The following is a 24,137-nucleotide window of genomic DNA, read 5'->3' on the forward strand; positions in this document are numbered from 1 at the left end:
TTCTCTGTATATGTGAGTCTGATTCATTTTGTTATCTATGTACTACTTTATTTTTTAGATTCCACATATAAGTGATAGCATAAAGTATTTGTCTTTTTCTGACTTATGCACTTAGCATAATACCTTCCAAGAGTCCATGTTGTAAATGGCAAAATTTGACTCTCTTCATGACTGAGTAATATGCTCGTGTATATATACCCTGCACACCTTCTTTATCCATTCCTCTGTTCATGGACACTTAGCTTGCTTCCATATTGTGGCAAATGTAAATAATGCGGCTGTAAGTATTGGGGTACACGTATCTTTTCAGATTAGTGTTTGTTTTGGGAGGCTATGTACCCAATAGTACTATATACTACTGCTGGTAATTCTGTTTTTAGTTTTTTGAGAAACCCAATACACACAGATGGCCAACAGTTATTTGAAAAGTTGTTCAACATAACCAGGGAAATTTCAAATCAGAATCACAATGAGATATTACTTCACATCTGTTAGGATGTCTTTTATCAAAAAAAAAACAAGATAACACATGTTAGCAAAGAGTACCATCATCCACTCTTGGTGGGAATGTAAATTTGTACAGCCACTATGGAAAATGGTATGAAGGTTTCTCCAAAAATTAAATATAGAACTACCATATAACCAGCAATCCCACATCCAAGTATATATTCCAAGGAAACACAGTCATCTCAAGAGATGTCAACACTCTTCATGCTCACGGCTGCATTATTTGTGAAGGGATATGGAAAAGTTCATAGCTAAATGGAATGGGTAACGAAGATGTGATGTGTATGCCTACTATATAATTATACATGTGTACATAATATATACTTACTGCATATTTACACATATATAATATATATGTGGATAATTGTGTAATATATATATATGAACATTATTCAACTATAAGAAATAAGATAATCCTGCCTTTTGTGACAACATGGACAGAAACTGAAGTCACTTGGTTGTGTCCAATTCTTTGCAACCCTGTGAACTGGCTCCTCCATCCATGGGATTTTCCAGGCAGGAATACTGGAGTGGGTTGTCATTTCCTTCTCCAACATGGATGAACCTGGAGCATATTATACTAAGTGAAAGAAGCCAGCCAAAGAAAAATAAATACTGTGTATCCTCACTTATAGGTGGAATCTTTTAAAAAAAAGAAAGTGAACTCACAGAAACAGGGAGTCTAGTAGAATGGGGACGTGCTGGTCAGTGGATACAAGCTTTCAGTTACAAGATGAATAAACTCTGGATAGCTCAGGTACAGCATGTTGACAATAATATTTAATATATACTTGAAATTTGCTGAGAGAGTAGATCTTAAACATTTTTACCACACACACACAAAACTATGAAGTGATGGATTTGTTAATGATTGTTAAGCATTTCACAATGTTTATGCTTATCAAATCATCAGGTTGTACACTTTACATATGTATAATTTTGTTCAATTATATCTCAAAGCTGGGAAGAAAATAAAGTCCATTTTAACAAGAAAAAAAATTTAATTGGAAACAAAACCTCAGATGTCTCTAGAGCCTTGCGTCTATTTTAATTTTTATTGGCTACTACTGTTGAAGAACTGTAACCATAGCAGGGAAGCTGTGTTCTGCATTAGGATTCTAGAACAGTGTCCACTAAGGAAAAATGTAGCTTCTGCCTTTCTTATGAATTTATGACCCTTTGCCACAGCAGCTGGGGGAACAGGAGGCCTGTGTTTAAATTGAACTCTCCTTAGAAAATACCAGATTTTATGAGTTCCCAGAGGGATGTTAGATCACAGAGAGGATTCACATTATTTTTTAAATCAAAATTATTAAATAGTATATTTAACCAACCAAACCATGGAAATTAAGCAACAGTGTCTCCATAATAATAAAAAATAGCTGTTAAACTCAAGCTGGTAAATCTTCAACCAGTTAAAAACCACGTGCCTTATTCTGATCTTAAAATTATGGACAAAGACATTATTTTACATGCAGCCCAGGGCACCTCAAGTTGGTCAGAGACAGAACCTTTGTCATTAAATATGGGAGGGAGACCAGAGCCAGGCTGTTGGCCTCAGGATGAGACCTTATAACCCAGCACCCTCTGCACAATGCAGAAACCATCCACTGCAATCACTGGCCTGTCACCCTGATGACTTACCCAAGCCTGTATTAAAACTTTCAGGAGAAAATCCTCAAGCACCTCCTCTAAACAACTCCATGTCATTTGCTCAGAAAAGACAAACACTCCTGGGAGGCCTGAACTGTGAGTCCCCAAAGTTGGGGCAAAGGCTAGCTGGAAGCTCCGGTTCCAAATTTCTGGTTTTACTGCATTTGCGAGCTCTTGGATAGAGTATTGGTAAAAGGTAGAAGGGAAGGATATTGATACAGGACAGGATTGAAGCCGTTTGAGTTTTGACTAAGAAATGCCCCTTTCTGGGCATTTTTGGCAGGAAAGCTCAGCAGACAGCTGCATCTCCTAACCTTCAGTGTCAGTACTACTTTTTGATTCGCTCATTTCTGCATTTGCTTCTTCCTTTAATTAGCAGAGAGGCCGTTTCTAACCACATAACCATGACCAAAAAAATCCACTTTCCCCCCAACTCTGTTCTGTGACCCCATCTGCTTCCCACTCTCCCTCTGGCCCTTCCTGGGCCAGATTCTGCTCTCACCTCCTCCACCCAAAGCCTTCCTCCGAACCCTCCTTCTCAAACTCAGGGATGAAAGCTCTGGAGGCCCTGCAAGGGGTTCTGACCTCTCATCTCTCCCGGTAAAAGTTTTTTGGGGTAAGAAATTTGTTTAGAAGTCACACTAAGTAATACTTGCATAGCATTTGCTATAAGCCAGGCATTATTTTAAATGCTTTATGTGCATCAAGCCATTTAATCTTCACAACACTGCAGTGGAAACAGTATTGTTAACCCATTAAGCAGATGAGACAACTGAGGCAGACAGAGGTTAATTAAATTGTTCAGGGCCTTTCTAGGACTTCAGACCAGTCAGGCTTCAGGGCCTGTATTTTTAGTTGTTGCACCATGGAGAGAAGAAAGAAGTTTTGAGTCAGGCTGCACTGACATTCTAGAAATACAGTGGACTTTCTGGATGTTATCTTGAAAGCTGATTTTGCAATGACACACTGTTTTCCAGAAGACTCTCCAAATTCAGAACTGGACTTGGACAAGCTGGGGGGTAGGTCCCCACCTCCTCCTCCACCACCTCCACGGCGGAGCTACCTGCCAGGATCTGGGCTCACCACCACAAGGTCGGGGGACGTGGTCTACACTGGCAGGAAGGAGAGTGCCACTGCTAAGGTCTGATGGGTGAAGCCCTGCTAAACTGGTCTCTGGGTACAGATGATGTCCTTAGACAAGGTCTTCTCTGCTCTCCTTTAGAACATGAAAGGTAGCAAACAGAAGCAGAGAATGAACTAGATCTCCAAGGAAGCGCCACAGGTGGGAAAGTGTCAGTCAGTATACTGTTGGAATAGACTCAGCCCCAGGAGTTCTGTCCTTACTTGACTTAGCCGCAACTATGTGAAATTCAAATCACCAGCTACTTGCCCAGCGAACCACACTAAGACTGGAAATGGGGGCCTGCGGGGCAAGCACAGGAAAGATCATCTTACAGAGGTAACTGCGATTAGCTGACCCTGCTGTGGGCGTCAACAGAAAGAGGTTCAGAGAGCTTTCACTTCCACTTAACCTGGCAAACTTGGTCTTTTATGTTAAATGAAAATACAGGTTCCAAGGAGGATCTTTCTAAAAGGCATTAAAATTAAGGAGTTTTAATTCTTCAGTTTCTTTGCCAAAATGACACCTTGGGCAAGGAAAAACCCAAACTACATGGGAGTGGACAAAACAGCCTTTTAGCTTGATTTGAAGAGCGAGGAAGCTGAGGCACCTGGCAGTGAGGGAATGCACGCTCTTCTGTGATCTGTCCCCCCTTTTGCCAGCACCTGGGGGTGAAAAACCAATAACTGTGGTTCATATCTTCCACAGGCAACCAGTGAAGATGCTGGACCAAGTCCACAGGCTAGAGCCGCAAAGTGTCCGGCCGAAGAGCCGGCATCAGCCTGGGCCCCATCACCAGCCCCCATCACTGCTTCTGCAAAGGAGGAGGAGGAGGAGGAGGAGGAGGGAGACAAAATCATGGCGGAACTTCAGGTATGTGGAGAGGTGACTGACCATGGCTCCCGGCTGCTCCCATCTGGGACTCTGGCTCTGTCTCTCACAGATTCATGAGGCATAGTGGGCATGGGGAGAGCCCTGTGGGACCTGGGCCATGTCGCCTGCATCTCTGGGCTGGGCCTGAGGTGGCACTGAATATGTGTAAGGCATGACCACTGCATAAAACAGCTCAGGAAGTGTATGCCCAAAAACTAATTCCAAGCTTTCCTAGCTCTGGGCTGGTAGGATTTACTTTCCTTTCAGTGTGAATAGTCCCTGCTTCAAACATTATTTAACACTTAACACACTATTGACTGAGGGATTTTTGCAGAAACTAAGGCCCATGGCCAGCAGTTGGTTAAGTGAATACTGAAACATCTCAGGTCATTTGGTAACAAAAGATATATGACTACATCTGTGGTCAATAATGAGTTAAGATGGGGATTAGAAACACCAGTCCTTCCTAAGGACTGATTCAAGCCCCCTTCAAGTGGGGTACCCTTCTTTTGCTTTAATTCTTAGAATGACAGGCCTGGAATCATGTGGCCTTCTGTCCTCCACGCCAAATTCCTAATCAGTGTCAATGTCATCTTTTCAGGTATTCCAAAAAGCAGAATAATCTTGATTCCTGTTTTCTTTGGTCTATTTGAGAAATGTTTATTTTTAGATTTTTATTTGTTAGCAGACCCAGTCTATTTGTAGTAATAATGATGGGATATAGAGCTATACCCAAAGTTGATCCCACATTCAGATCCTGGGTGTAAATCTGACCCAGGTGTACACTCTAACAACTTGTCTAATCAGTCATAAAGCACAATTCCTAGACCAAAGTCTATTTGTAGAATATTTCATTTTGATTCATGAATTAATGTAGGACTTTTTTGCCCATTCGATGGTCAGATCAAACTTGTTTAGGGCTCCAGAACATGTTTGCCAAGGTACCAATGGTTTTGTGCAGCCCAAGGATCTGCCTTCCTCATTTGGAGCAGGAGAACTTTGAGACCATGCTATGTGTCCATCCTGCTCTCCATGGGAACAACTGCCAACGTTAAGCTGCTTGGGTTTTCCAAGGAAAGCCTGGTTTAACCTCATTAAAACTCATACTGGCCTGAGACATCCCCTCCATTAAACAGTTTAAACCTGTGCTGCTTAAAGGTTTTTTAGACCAGTCAAAGAATTTCATTCATAGGAACCATGGATTATAGTTAGTGACTCATGAAACAGTTGAGTGCACGGAGGCCTTATCCACTGAGGGTGCTCTGACCAAGACACTGGTAGGTCAAGGCTACTTGCTGCTGAGCATTGGTGCCTGCCGTAAGATGCACAGGCAGATGCTGAGGCCATTCATTATGGCATTTGCTCCCAAATTATGGTGTAAATAACAAATATGAAGGGGAAGAGGACAAGATAGTGGAGAAGAAGGATGTCAGCTCATCTCCTCTCACAAAAACACCACAACCACACTAACTGCTGAACAGCCATCAACAAAGAGGACTAGAACCTACCAATAAGAGATACTCTACATCCAAAGACAAAGAAGAAGCCAAGATAAGATGGGAGGAGGGACACAGCTGCTGCCGTAACATCAAATCCAGTACCTACCAGGTGAGAGACCCACTAGCCGGAAGATGATTGTATCACAGAGGTTCTCCCACAGGAGTGAGAGTGTGGAGCCCCACGCCCAGCTCCCCAGCCTGGGGGCCTGGCCTCAGGAGGAGTCCTCACAGCATGTGGCTCTGAAGGCCAGCAGGGTTGGGGTCAGAGCACTCCACCAAAAGGAGGGAAACAGACTCCACTCCTGGAGACGCACTCAAGGTCTTGTGCACTCTCAACCCAGGGAAAAAGCAGTGACTTCCTAGGAGCCTGGGCCAGACTTCCCTGCTGGTCTCGGAGGGTCTCTGGGGAGGTATGAGGTCACTATGGGGTCAGAGATATGGGAGGCAGACATACTGGAAAGTACTCATAGGTGTGAGCTCCCCAAGCAGTCACCATGTTGACCCAGCCCCACCCAACAGCCTGTAGGTCCAGTGCTAGGACACCTCAGGCCAAACAATCAATAGGAACACAGCCCCATCTGAGCCCATAGCCGCCTCTGAACAGCCACCCCTTGACACAGCTCCACCCACCAATGGGCAGGAAGCAGCTGCTCTCACCAGGAAGCCTGCACAAGCCCCTTAGATCCGCCGCCTCCCCCAAGAGGCAAACACCAGAAGCAAGATGAAGGACAGCCCTGAAGCCTGTGGAAAGGAAACCTCAATCAAGGAAAGGAATCAATCAGTGTGATATACCCATATTAACAAATTAAAGAAAAAAAACCATATGATCATCTCAAGAGATGTAGAAAAAGCTTTTGACAAAATTCAACACGCATACATGACAAAAACTCTCCAGAAAGTGGGCACAGAGGGAACCTACCTCAACGCAATAAAGGCCATACATGACAAACCTACAGCCAAAATCATTCTCAATGGTGAAAAACTGAAAGCATTTTCTCTAAGATCAGAAACAAGGTAAAGATGTCCACTCTTGCCATGATTATTCACCATAGTTTTGGAAGTCTTAGCCATGGCAACCACAGAAGAAAAAGAAATAAAAAGAATCAAATTGGAAAAGAAGTAAAACTGTCACTATTTGCGGATAACATGATACTATACATTGAAACTCCTAAGGATGCCACCAGAAAATTACTAGAGCTAATCAGTGAATTTGGTAAAGTTGCAGATTACAAAATTAGTGTATAGAAATGCAAGGGATTTCTGTGCATTAAGAGCAAAAGAATCAGAGAAATTAAGGAAACAATCCCATTTACCATAGCAACAAAAATAATTAAATACCTAGGAATAAACCAGTCTCTAAGGAGGTAAAAGACCTGCATTCACAAAACCACCTAAGACATTGATGAAAGAAATCAAAGATGACACAAACAGATGAAGAGATATATACCATGTTCTTGGATAGGAAGAATCAATATTGTGAAAATGAATATACTATCCAAAGCAACCTACAATTGAATACAATCCCTATCAAATTAACAATGGCATTTTTCATAGAATGAGAACAAAAACTTTTTACAATCTCTGTGGAAACACAAAAGACCCCAAAAAGTCAAAGCAATCTTGAGAAAGAAAAATGGAGCTGGAGGATTCAGGCTCCCGGACTTCAGGCTCTACTGCAAGCTACAGTGATCAAAACCTATGGTACTGGCAGGCTAGAAAGCTCCAAGGTAAACCCATGCATCTATGGTCACCTAGCCTATAACAAAGGAAGCAAGAATATACAATGGAGAAGAGACAGCCTTTTCAATAATTTGTGCTGGGAAAACTGGACAGCTGCATATAAAAGAAGGAAATTAGAGTACTCCCTAACACCATACACAAAAATAAACTCTAAGTGGATTAAAGACCTAAATGTAAGCCAGACACTATTAAAACTCCTAGAGGAAAACATAGGAAGAACATTCTTTGACATCAATCACAGCAAGAAGTTTTCTGACCCACCACCTAGAGTAATGAAAACAAAAATAAACTAATTAAACCTAAATTAGGACCTAATTAAACTTAAAAGCTTTTGCACAGCAAAGAAAACCATAAACAAGATGAAAAGACATCCCTCAGAATGGGAGAAAGTATTTGCAACTGACAAGGGACTGATCTCCAAAATTTACAAATAGCTCATCAAAAAAAAAACAATAAATGGGCAGAAGACCTAAACAGACATTTCTCCAAAGACATACAGATGCCCCTAAAACACATGAAAAGATGCTCAACATCACTAATTATCTGATAAATGCAGACCAAAACTACAATGAAGTATTGCCTCACACTAGTCAAAGAGACCATCATCAAAAATCTATAAACCAATAAATGCTGGAGAGGGTGTGAAGAAAAGGGAACCCGCTTATACTGTTGGTGGGAATGTAAACTAGTATAGCCAACTATGAAGAACAGTATGAAAGTTCCTTAAACTAAAAATAGTACCACATATGATTCAACAATCCCACTTCTGGGCATATCCAGAGAAAACTGTAACTCAAAAAGACACATGCACCTCAGTGTTAATTGCAGCACTATTTACAATAGTCAGGACATGGCAGTAACCTAAATGTTCATCAGAGGAGTAAATTAAGAATAGGTGGTGTATACATATACAACAGAATACTACTCAGTCATCAAAAAGAATTAAAAATGCCATTTGAAGCCACACAGATGGGCCTGGAGATCATCATAATAAGTCAGAGAAAGACAAATATATGATATCACAAATAGCAGTTCAGTTCAGTTCAGTTGTTCAGTCTTGTCCGACTCTTTGTGACCCCGTAGACCGCAGCACACCAGGCTTCCCTATCCATCACCAACTCCTGGAGCTTACTTAAACTCATTCCATTGAGTTGGTGATACCATCCAACTATCTCACCACCCTCTGTTGTCCCCTTCTCCTCTGGCCTTCAGTCTTTCCCAGCATCAGGGTCTTAGGACTGATCTCCTTTAGGACGGACTGGTTGGATCTCCTGCAGTCCAAGGGACTCTCAAGAGTCCTCTCCAACACCACAGTTCAAAAGCATCAATTCTTCGGCACTCAGCTTTCTTTACAGTCCAACTCTCACATCCATTCATGACTACTGGGGAAACCATAGCTTTGACTAGATGGACCTTTGTTGGCAAAGTAACGTCTTTGCTTTTTAGTATGCTGTCTAAAAGGTTGGTCATAGCTTTTCTTCCAAGGGGCAAGCATCTTTTAATTTCATGGCTGCAATCACCATCTGCAGTGATTTTGGAACCCCAAAAAAACAGTCTGTCACTGTTTCCATTGGTTCCCTATCTGTTTGCTGTGAAGTGATGAGACCAGATGCCATGATCTTAGTTTTCTGAATGTTGAGTTTGAAGCCAACTTTTTCACTCTCCTCTTTCATCGAGAGGCTCTTTAGTTCCTCTTCACTTTCTGCCATAAGGTTGGTGTCATCTGCATATCTGAGGTTATTGATATTTCTCCCAGCAATCTTGATTCCAGCTTGTGCTTCATCCAGCCCAGCGTTTCTCATGATGTACTCTGCATATAAGATAAACCAACAGGGTGACAACATACAGCCTTGACATACTTCTTCCCCAATCTGGAACCAGTCTGTTGTTCCATGTCCAGTTCTAACTGTTGCTTTCTGACCTGCATACAGATTTCTCAGGAGGCAGGTCAGGTGGTCTGGTATTCCCATCTCTTTCAGAATTTTCCAGTTTGTTGTGATCCACACAAAGACTTTGGCATAGTCAATAAAGCAGAAATAGATGTTTTTCTGGAACTCTTCTTTTTTGATGATACAGTAGATGTTGGCAATTTGATCTCTGGTTTCTCTGCCTTCTCTAAATCCATCTTGAACATCTGAAGTTCTCAGTTCATGTACTGTTGAAGCCTGGCTTGGAGAATTTTGAACATTACTTTGCTAGCGTGTGAGATGAGTACAGTTGTGCGGTAGTTTGAACATTCTTTGGCATTGCCTTTCTTTGGGATTAGAATAAAAATTGACTTTTTCCAGTCCTGTGGCCACTACTGAGTTTTCCAAGTTTGCTGACATATTGAGTGCAGCACTTTCACAGCATCATCTTTCAGGATTTTGAAATGTATTGAATCTACAAAATGGCCTATTTCAGTTCAGTTCAGTCAGTCACTTAGTCGTGTCCGACTCTTTGCGACCCCATGAATCACAGCACGCCAGGCCTCCCTGTCCATCACCATCTCCCGGAGTTCACTCAGACTCACGTCCATCGAGTCAGTGATGCCATCCAGCCATCTCATCCTCAGTCGTCCCCTTCTCCTCCTGCCCCCAAATCCCTCCCAGCATCATAGTCTTTTCCAGTGAGTCAACTCTTCGCATGAGGTGTCCAAAGTACTGGAGCTTCAGCTTTAGCATTATTCCTTCCAAAGAAATCCCAGGGTTGATCTCCTTCAGAATGGACTGGTTTACACAACAGAAACAGACTCACAGTCTAAACAAACAAACTTAGGTTACCAAAGGGGAAAGGTTGTGGGGTTATTAATTAGGAGTTCGGGATTAATATGTACACATTACTATATATAAAATATATAATAAGCAAGGACCTACTGTATAGCACAGGAAATTCTACTCAATATACGATAACATCAGTGGGAAAAGACTTTTTAAAAAAACAGATATGTGTATATGTATAACTGAATCACTTTGCTGTACACCTGAAACAGAACATTGTAAATCAATTATATGCCAATATTAAATAATCAATATGATAAATAATCATGATATAAATAAATCGTGACCCAGTTTGTTTCAAATGAAGACAAAGCACTAGATAATTTCTAATTTGTGAAAGGTGAACAAGCACTAATAATCAAAGAACTATAGGCTTTTAGGCTTGTGAATAGTCCTGCACTGCCCCAAAGAGAAGTAATTTCTGTGTTCCAACACTTGAAGATGTTTCCCTCCATTGATATCTAAACGGCTTGGATGCTTTGACTGAAAGCTATACAGAGGCAGAGTATCTAGCTTCCTGTTGGATTATTGGTGGTCAGGTAGCAGTGGTGAGTCAAGTGCTCTAAGCCTAAGGTAACCAACTTCATCGGTTAGCCTGCTGTATTAGAAAGTCGGCCAGTGGCCCTGCTGGAGCCTTTGCCTCCACAGGCTCTACAGAGTTAGGCAGCCCCCAGCCCCACAGAGACAGGACAAGCAAGGAGCGGCTGCAGCCCCAAGTGTAACTGTGGGACAGCTTTCCTACTGCACGTCACTGGGCATCAGAAGGAAAAAATCACTGGCTCTGAAGTCCAGGGTCTAACAGCCCAGTGGAGATGGCGAATGGCCTTAGTAAGCAGAGGCCCGGGGCCTCTCCGGGATCAGAGAGGACAGGGTGTCTAAGGAGGGGACCAGGAGCCAGAATAGCGGGGGAGGTGCCAGGCATCAGCTCTATGTGTATTTTAAAACCTGTGCTGGAATGTTCATGTAGGGAGGGCACAGGTTATTCTTTGTGTCTACAATTATTTCCAAATGACAGTACTTAGTATTAAGAAAACATGAGATGATTATTTGAAATTATTCATTTAAATAACTGGTCTTTAATTCTGCCTGCACATTATAATAATTTGAGGAGTTAAAATCCTATGACACCATGAAACTCCTAGAAGAGAGCATAGGCAAAACATTCTCAGACATAAATCATAAATAAATCAATGTTTTCTTAGGTCAGTCTCCTAAGGGAATAGAAGTAAAAACAAAAAGCAAGCAAAATGGGACCTAATCAAACTTAGAAGCTTTTGCAAAGCAAAGGAAACCATTTTTTTAAAATGAAAAGATAACCTATGGGATGGCAGAAAATATTTACAAATGTGACAAACAAGGGTTTAACCTCCAAAATATACAACAGTTCTTACAGCTCAACAACAAAAAAAAACAATCAAAAATTGGGCAGAAGACTTTACAGACATTTCTTCAAAGAAGACATACAGATGGCCAAGAGTCATATGAAAAGATGATCATAATCACTAATCATTAGAGAAATGATACCATCTCATAATATTCAGAATGGCCATTATTTAAAAGTCTACAAATAACAAATGCTGGAGAGGGTGAAGAAAAAAGGGAACTCTCCTACACTATTGGTGGGAATATATGTTGGTACAGCCACTTGGAAGAGAATATGGCGGTTCCTCAAACACTAAACAGAATTGCTGAGTGGAAGTCAGCAGTTCCACTCCTGGGCATACACTGGGCAAAGCTCTAATGGGTTAAAGACCAACATGCCAGCCTGGATACTGTAAAACTCTTTCAGAGGAAAACACAGGCAGAACACTCTTTGACATAAATCACAGCAAGATCTTTTTTTGACCCAAGTCCTAGAGTAACAAAAACAACAATGGGAACTAATTGAACTCAAAAGCTTTGCACAGCCAAGGAAACTATCAACAAGACGAAAAGACAGCCCTCAGAAGGGGAGAAACATTTGCTGACAAGGGATTAATCTCCAAAATAAACAGTTCATGAAGCTCAATACCAAAACAGTAAACAACCCAGTAAAAAACTACGTAGAAGACCTCAACAGACATTTCTCCAAAGACGACATATAGATGGTCAAGAGGTGTATAAAAAGATGCTCGACATCATTAATTATTAGAGAAATGCAAATCAAAACTACAATGAGGTGTCACCTCACACTGGGCAGAATGGTCATCATCAAAATATCTACAAACAGTAAATCCTGGAAAGGGTGTGGATTGAAGGGTCCCTCCTACAGTGGTGGTGGGAATGTAAATTGATACAGCCACTATGGAAAACAGTGGAGAGTCTCTTTAAACAATAAACCTAAAAACAGAACTACCATATGATCCAGCAACCACAGTCCTGGGCATGTATCTGGAGAGGACTATGATTTGAAAGGTGCATGCACCCTAATGTTCACTGCAGCACTGTTTACAGCAGCCAGGACATGGGAGCAGCCTAAATGTCCATCAGCAGAGGAATGGACAAGAAGCTGTGGTGCATCTATATTGGGTTTGCCAAAAGGTTCATCTGGGTTTTTCCATAACGCCTAAACCAAAAAACCTGAAAAAAACTTTTTGGCCAACCCAACACAGTGGAATTCAGTTCAGTTCTGTCTCAGTCATGTCCAACTCTTCATGACCCCATGGACTGCAGCAGGCCAGGCTTCCCTGTCCATCACCAACTCCCAAAGCCTGCTCAAACTTATGTCCCTCAAGTCGGTGATGCCATCCAACCATCTCATCCTCTGTCATCCCCTTCTCCTCCCACCAAAGTATGAAAAGGCAAAAAGATATGACAGTGGAATTACTCATCCTTAAAAAGGAACAGATTTGTGCCATTTACAGAGTCATGGATGGACCTACAGACTGTCATTCAGAGTGAAGTCAGAGAAAAACAAATATTATATACTAATGCTATACTAGAAAAATGGTACAGATGAACCTAATTGCAAAGCAGAAATCGACACAGATGTAGAAAACAAACATAGGGACACCAGGGGGTAAAGGAGGGTAGTTGGGACGAAATGGAATACTGGGATTGACATATGTATACTACTATGTATAAAATAGATAACTAATGAGAACCTACTGTATGACACAGGGAACTCAGTGCTCTGTCCTGACCCGAATGGGAAGGAAATCCAAAGAAGAGGGGATCTATGCATACATATAGCTAATTCACTTTGCTGTACAGCAGAAACTAACACATTATAAAGCAACTATACTCCAATAAAAAAACTTTTTTTAAAGATAAATGTACCCCTATGTTCATAGCAGCACAATTCACAATAGCCAAAACATGGAAACATCCTTCAGGTCCACCAACAGATAAATGGCTAAAAAAGATGTGGTGCATACAATAGAATGCCATTCAGCCATAAAACAGAATGAATGATGCCATCTGTAGCAACACGGATAGACCTAGAGGCTCTCATACTAAGTCAAGTCAGGAAGAGGAAGAAGTACTATCTGATATCCCTCATATGTGGAGTCTAAAATATGGCACAAATGAACCTATCTTCAAAACAGAAACAGACTCACAGAGATTAGTAGATGTCAACTATTACATAAAGATATATAGTATGGATAAACAACAAGGTCCTAATATATTGCACAGGGGGCTATATCCAATATCATGTGATAAACCATAATGGAAAGGAATCTTTAAAAAAGAATGTGTGTTATGTATATAACCGAGTCGCCTTGCTGTACAACGGAGATTGGCACAGCATTATAAATCAACCCTAGTTCCATGAAACAAAAATTTGAAAACTTAAAGAAAAAGTCCTACAGTGCAGAGTCTGGCTTAATTCTCTAGGTGTGGCCCAGGAAACGGTATTTTTTAACTGGATGTCACGCAGCCTGACTGAACCAGTAATTTCAGGGAACACCGCTGCTCGGGTTACGCTCCTGCTCTTACCGTCATATGGATTGTCGCTCCGTTTCTGCTCTACACACAGCTGATGCTTTCTCTCTGAAAGCTGGCTGCCCTCACTCTATTCACTAGCCTGGCCCTGTACTCCTGTAACCACAGTCATTAGTTTTCAGAGACAAGTCTGTGGGGTTCTGGTTGCTCCCAGGCTGCTCAAAATTCACTTTATTCTACAGCAGAACAGTCCAGAGCATGGGAGTATGTTGCTGCTGCAAACAGTGAACTGTTAAAGGTGACTTCCTTTTTAAAGTTTAAAAATGTACAGTATCTTGTGCCTTTTCATCTCAATAAAACTGGCAAAAATATAATGGAAACTGGAAAGATAGCTTCTTATTAATTCATTTACACAGTCAGCATTTTTAAGGGTCAAAATTCTTTCAAAGAAGCCCTACTAAGTACAAATCAGGTTCACCCAGACAGAATTAAAGGACTTTCATTTCAAAGGCTCTGTCCATTTCATCTTGGCCCCCAAAATAAGGGCTTTGCTGACTTAAGGTCAACTGGGGAGCCAGTTTTCAGGCCGCTAACTCCCTGGCCCCAGCATGTCCCACACGCAGGTCTCAACCGGGAAATCCTCTGGAATCCCAGCTGTTCCCTCTGACCGCCTCACTGCACTCCATCCCTGTTAATCTCAGTATTTTAATTCCTTAGGCATTCCAGAAGTGTTCCTTTATGGATGTAAATTCAAACAGTCACGCTGAGCAGTCCCGGGCTGACAGCCACGTTAAAGACACTAGGCCGGGGGCCACAGCCCCATCCAAGGAGAAGAAGGTAACGTGGCAGTTACACGTTGGCCACCCAGTGGGCCGTCCTTCTTTCCTGGCTCTGGCACTAACATCGCTCTGTGCTTGAGCTTCTGTTCCTTCTCTCTTTTCCTCACCTTTTTTTTTCCCCCCTTCCTTAAACAAATGGAGACATGGCTTGGGGTTTCACTAGAGATCTCTTGCTCAGGTTTCCAGATGGATGCTGTGTTCTGTGCACAGCACACAACCATAGATGCAGAATTGAGGCATTTTCTCCCCAAACCAAAGACAAGACATCAAGATTTTCTAAAACTCTAAGAGGAAAAAAAAAAAGGAAACATGAAGCAGGTAGCACTTTTTCTAATTTTTAACATGTCTTCTGGACCAAAGATGTCTACATTAAAAGTAAGCAAAAGCTTTAGATTCCAGCAAGAAAATGCACAGCAAAATTGTTGACCTGCCATCCATGGGTGTATCCATGGAGACTTCCACACACGTTTGAGGATGCCAGAGTTTTTGTTATTACTAGATTCTCAAAGTGCCCCTTCCAAGTCAGCAAGTGCAGTATCACTTTAGTGCTGCTGTACTTTGTCTCATTCTCAGTTTCCAAAGAGACAACTAGGCTCTGAAACAAGCTCACTGTCATGACATAAGGACTTTAAAGAAAGTGAAAGTCACTCAGTCATGTCCTACTCTGCGACCCCATGGACTATACAGTCCATGAAATTCTCCAGGCCAGACAGAATACAGGAGAGGGTAGCTGTTCCCTTCTCCAGGGAATCTTCCCAACGCAGGGATCAAACCCAGGTATCCTGCATTGCAGGCAGATTCTTTACCAGCTGAGTCACCAGGGAAGCCCCTGGTAGCTTAGCTTAAAGTCCTTTCCTCTAAGGACTTTAAGGAAAGGAGATTAACCTGCATGTCTGAACTTCAACTCTGTAAATTGAATCTGGAGCTTTGATGATTTTTGGAAACAGAGTCATCTTCTATGAATGAAGCCTCTGTCTAAGTTTAGGGTAAAAAGTCTTAACATTTTCTGCCAGGAACTTGTATCTCAGAATTCAAAGCTTCTAGCTTCCTTTAAGTAAAGTCAAACAAATCAGCCATAACATACTGCCCAGTTGCTACTTCACGTAGGTACCTCAGTCCAGGGATAAGTAAGTTCAGTGAAAAGATACAGGATCACAAAACCAGAGGGCTATTCAAGCACAATCCTTCAAGAGGTGCAGTCCTGGCTTATAGCTGCCAGCTGTGGAGCCCTGACAGAGGCTGACCGGCTGCTTCCTGGCTCCCAGCCATCCCAGAGCCTCATGTAAACTCCGCCTGCCACATATCTGGCAAATGAAACTGTTAACCAGGTGATAGGGGTACCTCTATGCACCAGGGGAGATTATTGTTGATTTATCTTTTTCATGAAGAAAATCTCCTACTAGTATGAACTGAATGCGTGACAAGTCACAATGGAAACATGTTGCTTCTTCAATCTGAGGAATTTCCTTCTGTGGCCTTATAAAGCCAGCTCATAGAAGGCCCTGGCGTGTCCTGAGTTACATGCTGTACTTGAACCAAAGTGACTGTTTCTTCCAAAATACTGACCAGGAGCTTCTTGAGGATCCCTCCAGAAACAGTCATCATCTCATTGTAGAATTTTTCTAATTTGCTAAAATGCTGCATGGGGTTTCTTGCCCTGCAATTAGAAATCCATATCCCATCGATCCCACAGATCTCAATCAAGCGTCCATCAGATACTGAGCAAGTCTGTACTGATTGTCCAACACCAGGCCACTAAACACAAGGTTTAATTACAGGTACTTTTTCTAGATAATCATATTGAGTAGACTGATCTCCTTCAAAATAACCATGACTCTATCAGAACTGTCCCCAAATTGTTGTCATTATTAACCTCTTCTTGGCCTATTCATCTTCTCTTCCATAAATCAAATGTTTCTTAAAATTCTTCTCCTCTATCGTGAAGTGCTAGCCTAATACTTCTGTGTTTCTAATTTTGGTTTCTTGCCCAAATGCTTATTACCTTTGCTTCACCACTTGTCTGAACAGTCAAATCTCGGGGTCCCAAAACAGATACATTCATGAGGCTTAATTACATTTCATGCAGAGTCTTGACTATCTAAGACTAAGATGTCATTGTGAGATTACATGACAGCTGTGAACAAGTTACCCTTGATAAAGTTACTGCACTTGCTTTGATCCCTGCCTTCATTTTTCTAGCCCAGCATCAGAAACGCTAGGTCATATGAGACCTACACATGGCATCTTTATCTTAGTGACTTTCCATCAGAGGAAAGTCATTTTCCTTTGATGAAGCAGATCCATTCTTGCTGCTAAATTTGTTTTAAATACATATACTTGTGGGTGGCATTTGAAATATTTCACTGGGTATGACATGGACTGGCCAATCAGAACAGATGCCAGTCCTAACCCCCAGTACACGGGTCGGCAGAACAGCAGCCCTGCATACACCAGTTCTTCCTCTGGGTGTACTCACATTCAGGGTCTAGCACAGTATGCTGACTTCCTCTTTGGAGTTGAAACCTAAGACAAAAACCTCATTTATTTTTCTTCATACAGCATTTTAGGTCTGAATTTAAAATCTGAATTTTAAATCCCACAAGAGATATTGTTCCACTGTAGCAGCTGAATCTCACTGCACCGTCTGGGGCCCGATGGGGATGAGGGGAGGTTAAACACGAGGTGTTTGGTGGCTAACGCGCTTAGGATCCTGTGCCGTATTTCCCTGTGATTAACACTGACTCTGTTGTCTCTCTGTTACTCCTTGGATGTGTACAAACACTCTTTCCATTTCCAGCTGGGCAGTAGGGTTGATCTAGGTTGTTCCTGGCGGGGCCTGGGTTCTCGTGCTTCATTATGTCATCATCGCGTTAAACCCAACCACCTCCTTGGGATCATGCCCCACTCTGCTCTGATCACCTCTTCCTCTTGGGCTTCTGCAGCCAGAAGAAAGGCCAGCGAGGCCCTGGAAGTGAAGGCTGGGCTAGTGTCAGGGCTGTGGACGGGGCCGAGGCTACCGCTACACCCCTAGCAGGTAGCGCGTTCTCCATAGCTGGTCCTGTCCACTGGGCTCTTACCTTCTGAATCTTGGTGGGAACCTCAGAAACACATCTTCCCTCTCAATCAGAGCACCCAGCAACTTAAAGCTGAATCATGACAGCACAGTCACGACTTCAGCCTCAAGTATCTGTTTTCTAAATGTTTAGATGACATTTTGGAGGCACTGTCACTCTGAATGGGGATTTGATCATCTTGGCTATGATTGGTTTGAAGGTTATTTTGACACTTTGCTTGGCAAGTACAAGTACAAACTGCAAGTATGTTTTCAAAGCTATGATTTGACCAGGGAAAAATAATGGTCTGGTTTTTTTTTTAACCTCAAAGTACCACACCCAACCAGTGCAGGGCCCTTATAGACAATCCCCATACAAGAGGCATAGCTAAGACTGAAATAACCATCTGGCAGAGATGTGGAAACTTTCCTGGTCTAGTTCCTTGGTTTATAAGCAAGAAACCTGAGGCCCAGGGAAGTGAGGTGACTTGCCGAAAATAACACAGTTAAGTGGCAGATCCGAACCAGATTCAAAATCTGCCTGCTGATATATTGTGCTTTCTACAATGCCACCCCAATTCCTCTGGTTTTAGAGTCGGCTAAGCACACAGTCAGATGGTGAAAAGAGGACGTGCTGGTCCAGAATCAGTCCCTTTATATTCTCTTAACTGCTCCCCCTACCGACATTTGAAATCCTTGAAGCATTTTGCTAATTGAGATTTTCATCTTGTGCAAACACAGGGCATTTTTGGAAGTTGGAGAACCAAGCAACCCAAGGTAAACAGAGCTGTAGGCTTTGGACTGGTGTGTAACAAATGTGCTTGGCCCGCATGTTTTGGAAGTGTAATTAAAGGAACACTCTAGTTGTAGTCCACTTTGGGGGCGGGGGTGTGGTTTTGTGGAGTAACGTGTCCTACACTGTTCTACCAGAATTTGGAATTTTTCCACGAAGACGTACGGAAATCTGATGTTGAATATGAAAATGGCCCCCCAGTGGAATCCCGGAAGGTGAGTTCACCAGATACGTGTTCCAACTGATACCATGCAGATTGAATCCCTTCCTCTCCAGATCCATTTCTGATCACTCTGTGTGCTTTCCCCCCTCCGCTCTTCCTCTCAGGTTACCCCAGGGGCTCTCACACCTAGTGACCATCCTAAGTGGGAAAGAGGAATGGAGAATAGTATTTCTGATGCAGCAAGAACAGCAGAATACAAAACTGACATCTCAGTGAAGGAAAGTTCCCTCTCCACTAAGAGTTTACTTAGAGACAGTAAAAACCATTCCCAGAAAAACGTGTCTAAAGTCAATTCTAGTTTCTCTGGTGTTAGTTCATTCGAATGTGAAATCAACAAAGAACCTAAAAAGTCCGGGCTGCAGTACCCTGCATCTGATGCCGAGAATCAGAAGATGAATTATGGGAAGACAAAGGGGGTGAGTCAGCAAGGACAGGAAAATTCAGAGAAGGGTCACCTTCCCTCTCCCACTAGATCAACCGAATTGATGACTCGTGATGTCAAAACTCCAGACCAAGAGGTTCCCATGACAGAGTTTGGCCAAGTTGTCTTAAGACCAAAGGGAGCTAAGCATGCTAACACGATGCCTAGTGAGGATGGGGAGTCCACACCAAGTTCTCCCAGCGAGGAGAAGGCAGCCACCGACAACATTGCCTTCATGATCACCAAAACCGCGGTCCAGGCTCTCTCCAGTGGGGAGGTCCGCGATATAGTGAGCCGACAGGGGGAAGATGTACAGACGGTCAACATTGATGCCAAAAAAGAGACGCTGTCCCAGCAGGAAGGCACTGAAAGTGAAGAGCCTGTGGTGTGCCTGGACAAGAAGCCCGTGATCATCATCTTTGATGAGCCCATGGACATCCGGGCTGCATACAAGAGACTTTCAACCATATTTGAGGAGTGTGACGAGGAACTGGAGAGAATGATGAGGGAAGAAAAGATAGAGGAAGAGGAAGAGGAGGAGACTGGAGACCCTGTGGTCCAGAATGACACTCCCCAGAAGTTTCCTAAGGAGGGGGCTTTGGGTAGCCCTCGAGCAGGGCAGGAGGCCAAGAGTAAATTGCAGCCACACTTCCTTTCAGTGGAGACAGGAGTGTCAGGAGGACAGGAAGTGAATAAAACCGAGCAGATCAAGTTCAACCCAACTGATTCTCCAAGCTCAGAAAGCCAGGGTGATGTGACCGATGACCAGTTTGAAAGCCCCAAGAAAAAGTTCAAGTTCAAATTCCCCAAGAAGCAGCTTGCGGCTCTCACGCAAGCCATTCGCACAGGCACGAAGACTGGGAAGAAGACGTTACAGGTGGTGGTCTACGAAGAGGAGGAAGAGGATGGCACGCTGAAACAGCACAAGGAAGCCAAGCGATTCGAGATCAGTAGGTCTCCATCTGAAGACGCCCCTAAAAGCCTGTTCAGGAGACTAGAGCAGCACAGTCCGGAGAGTACTGCTCTGGTTTCAAGAACTGATGAAATCAGAAAAAATACCTACAGGACGTTGGACAGCCTGGAGCAGACCATCAAACAGCTGGAAAACACCATCAGTGAGATGAGCCCCAAAGCTCTAGTTGAGACCGCATGTTCTTCCCACAGAGATTCTGTTGCAAGTTCATCCCACACGGCCCAGGAGGCCGGTCCCCCGTCCTTGCTAGTCCTGGACGAAGCATCCACTGCCTTAGAGCCCCCCTCATCTATACCTTCAGCTTCACGTAAGGTATCTTGGTCTGATGGAAAAATGAAAAGAGCCAGCTGCTTTCTTAAATCTGCCATAATCACCATTAGCAAAAGGTGTCTTGTGATTGACTCGCTTCCTTTCAGGTGGCTCGTTTTGTTTTGTTGTCTGTTCACCATGATCCCTTTCTCTCACACTTCTTCCCTCGCCTTCAAAACAACAACAACTAGGTATCTAACAGCTAATCGATTTCTGTTTTTACCTCTGTTGCTGACTGGTGTTGGGAAAACCCAAGGACGCTGGGCCAGCTATTTGCCGTTGAAGTGATTGCTCTGATACTCACATTAAAATCCGTTTGATCAGTAGTGGGGCAGTTTCATTGTTTGATTCTCCGAATTAACCCCAGTGGTGTCTCCTGATGTCCGTCTCCTAGATCTGTCCTGCATGTAGGGCTGTGGCTTCTCACATTGAGCTTCTCTGCACACAGTCAGGTGGCCTCGGATGACCCACTCACACCGTCCTTTCTTTCCCCCTTCTTGCCGTTCCTCCCCACAGGGCTCCACTGGGACCCCTCAGACGAGCAGGATGCCAGTCCCCATGAGCTCCAAGAACAGACCTGGAAGCCTGGACAAGCCTGGCAAGCAGTCCAAACTGCAGGACCCCCGCCAGTACCGCCAGGTAGTTCTACCTTAAGCCCGCTTTTGGATGGACACTCTTGCGCTTAAGAAACAAGTCACTGACTTAGTTTATACCAAATATTGCACTTTTTCTTTGTTAAGATACAGTTTATCTAGACATCCTGGATCTGGGGGCATGAAGAGAGAGTCTCAAAGCCTTTGTTGAACTTCTCACCACGCTTTTGCATGCTCGCAATAAAACATCTTTCACTGTGTGACTCCAAAGTTGACCTGTAAAAACGAGGTGGCAGGCCAGGTGGCTTTCCCTGGGGGAGTGTAGTGGTTCATCAGAACACCTGGGGAAACCGAGAGAAAAGGCTGCCCTGAAAGTCACCAGGACTAACGTGTGTGTTGACTGCATCGCACTAGAGGCCCATTAACCATCATGATGCCCCGCATGGCCCCCCCGCCCCCTGAACCCAGAGGTGGGAGGAGAATGATGTGCCTGTTCTCACAAGCGCTCTTCTTCCTTCTTCCCTGTTCTGTACATCCTCTGCCCAGCACTTGGGGGGTTTCTGCCAGGCCCAGTACAGCATGACAAGAGTTAGCTCAGGCCTCGAACTGGTTTAAGTTTGGTTTGGTGTCTTTGATTTAATGATCCTCAGAAGGGCTGTGTTGCCAGAGCCTGTGGACTGATGGTGTTACCAGCTTTCTGATAAACTGTCTCCCGCCATCTTTGTTTGCAGGCTAATGGAAGTGCTAAGAAAGCTGGTGGGGACTGTAAGCCTACTTTCCCCTCCTTACCTGCTTCTAAGATTCCAGCCCTTTCTCCCAGCTCTGGGAAAAGCAGTTCTCTGCCTTCTTCTAGTGGTGACGGCCCTAACTTCCCTAATCCGCCTGCTACTAAACCATCGGTTCCTTCTAACCCTCTCAGCCCCCACACAGGACGACCTGCTCCCTCCGCCTCCCTGATCCCCTCTGTCTCTAACGGCTCCTTAAAGTTTCAGAGCCCCACTCATACAGGGAAAGGTCACCATCTCTCATTCTCACTGCAGACTCAAAACGGCCGAGCAGCCCCTCCTTCCTTCTCCTCCTCCCCCCCGTCCCCTGCCTCCCCCACTTCACTGAATCAAGGTGCAAAGAGCATCAGGAGCAGCCACACTCCTAGCCTCACCAGCTACAAGGCACAGAACGGAAGTTCAAGCAAAGCCACCCCATCCACAGCAAAGGAAACCTCTTAAAGGCCAAATCCAATTAATCACAAGTTGGAGTTACATTTAAGAAAAAAAAATTTTTTTAACAGTCTTACTGTTTTCACAAGAGAATGTAACATATTGCTGTACTGTTTGAGGCTTAATGCTAAGTATGTGCTAAATACTGAATTAACAGACTTCAGTAAAGCTTTTTTTCTTTTTTTTTACTTTGTTGCTGTTCTAATTACATAGTGTTTACTGTCTCTATTCAGTACCTGTTAAATGAAGCAAGCATGTGTTACCAAAAAAGAGAGTATGGCGAGAGAGAAGGGTGTGTGTGAGACAGGAAAATAAAAAATGTATTAAGCATGTAAAACATGTATGATTCCAGAATTTTAGTATGTTTTGTATAAAAATATTTTTCATTACGGAGACTAGAAGTGAACAGAGAAATACACAAGTGTGACTATACAAATTGTAAAACAGATACTATTATATTTCCTTTTATTTTAGTGTTATTTAGCTTTATTACAGATTTCTATTTTTGTCAAAACTTCATGGTTTCTTTCGAGATCTTTTTTGCCAAAACATTTTGATACTATAGCATTGTACATTTGAAAGTAGTGTGCTAGACAAGAAGCCAGTGAACTTCTGCACAAGCCAACACAGAGGCACGTGTAGAAGGCATTATCAACCCTACTGCACTGCCATAAAAGTTATGTGTAATAATTTGCCAGCCCAAGCAAGCTAGTTCTGCTTTTCTTTCTTTCTTTTCAACGTTTTGGGATTCTCCAGTTGTTTTCTTTGCAGTATCTCAATCCTCCCTTTGTTTTCTGAGACCTGGTAACCCACACTACTGCATTGTGGATTTTAAAATGTACACTTCTGTGCGGTTCTGTAAACTGATCAATTTTTGTAAATATATAAATAGATGCCAAAAATACTGTATGTGACAGCACATAGAGTAGTTTTCCCACACCAAAGTTCATTTTTATGCATGCTTTAAACATCTGTCTTGGGATGGGCAGAAATGGGACTTGCCGGACATTTTTAAAAAGCAACAAGTTTGCACAGCTAGAGTGTTTTTGTAAATAAGTGTATTTGTATAACACAGTCATGTAATATACAGAACTATAAGCAGAGACTTTGCAAAACTAAATAAAGGGCTGCATGCTTACTATTTTTTGTACCTTGTCCCTATAACTACTTACTAGTCAAAGAACAAACATAACTATTACCAAGTTAAATGCTTTTGGCTTTGAGGGCATGATAAGAAAACATGTAACCAGATGCAGAGGGGTTTTCTGAAAGCTCTGGGGCGGTGCATTCTGAGAAATTCATTACAAATATAGTGCCTTCCCATGAAACCTCCAACCTTCTTCGTGGCTTAGCAAGGTTTAGCTGATAGCAAGCAAACCAGATAGAGTTTCTACCACCCTCCTTTACCAGATGGGCTCTTATTAACTTGTTTCTTCATCTCCAGTAGAAGTAAAGTAGAAATAAAATGCCTTTATCACTAAGATTTTGGGGTTTTTTTTTGTTTTTTTTTTTTTGAGTTCTCAATTTTAAAAGAGATCACTGGTCTACAGGGAAATATTCTCACTAACATTACCCTATTATGTATTCATTTTAAATATCAGCAGAAAAGCTAGTGAAAATAATACCAAGATAATGAACTGACTACAAGAAATCTCAGGGACTTGCTTATCATTATTTTTTGACCCTCCACCCCCAATATTTA

At 42.8% G+C, this 24,137-nt stretch overlaps 1 protein-coding gene across 8 annotated transcripts in view; it reads left to right on the plus strand.

Moving 5' to 3' along the window:
* The window catches only part of KIAA1217 (KIAA1217 ortholog), a 444,607-nt gene extending 420,960 nt beyond the window's left edge, over positions 1-23,647 (plus strand). For 3 of the 8 annotated variants that reach the window (XM_068987631.1, XM_068987629.1, XM_068987630.1), the window contains 7 exons: positions 3,138-3,301; positions 3,989-4,153; positions 14,733-14,852; positions 18,837-18,914; positions 19,027-20,628; positions 21,142-21,264; positions 21,950-23,647. In XM_068987631.1, coding sequence (XP_068843732.1) covers positions 3,138-3,301; positions 3,989-4,153; positions 14,733-14,852; positions 18,837-18,914; positions 19,027-20,628; positions 21,142-21,264; positions 21,950-22,444 — 2,747 coding nt within the window. In that variant the 3' untranslated portion in view covers positions 22,445-23,647. Of the gene's footprint in view, positions 1-3,137; positions 3,302-3,988; positions 4,154-14,732; positions 14,853-18,836; positions 18,915-19,026; positions 20,629-21,141 lie in introns of all 8 variants that reach the window. The other 5 variants (XM_068987633.1, XM_068987635.1, XM_068987632.1 and 2 more) reach the window with 4 other exon arrangements.
* Positions 23,648-24,137: the final 490 nt, after the last annotated feature.

This window comes from Capricornis sumatraensis, chromosome 15 (genome assembly GCF_032405125.1).
Source record: "Capricornis sumatraensis isolate serow.1 chromosome 15, serow.2, whole genome shotgun sequence".
Taxonomy (NCBI): domain Eukaryota; kingdom Metazoa; phylum Chordata; class Mammalia; order Artiodactyla; family Bovidae; genus Capricornis; species Capricornis sumatraensis.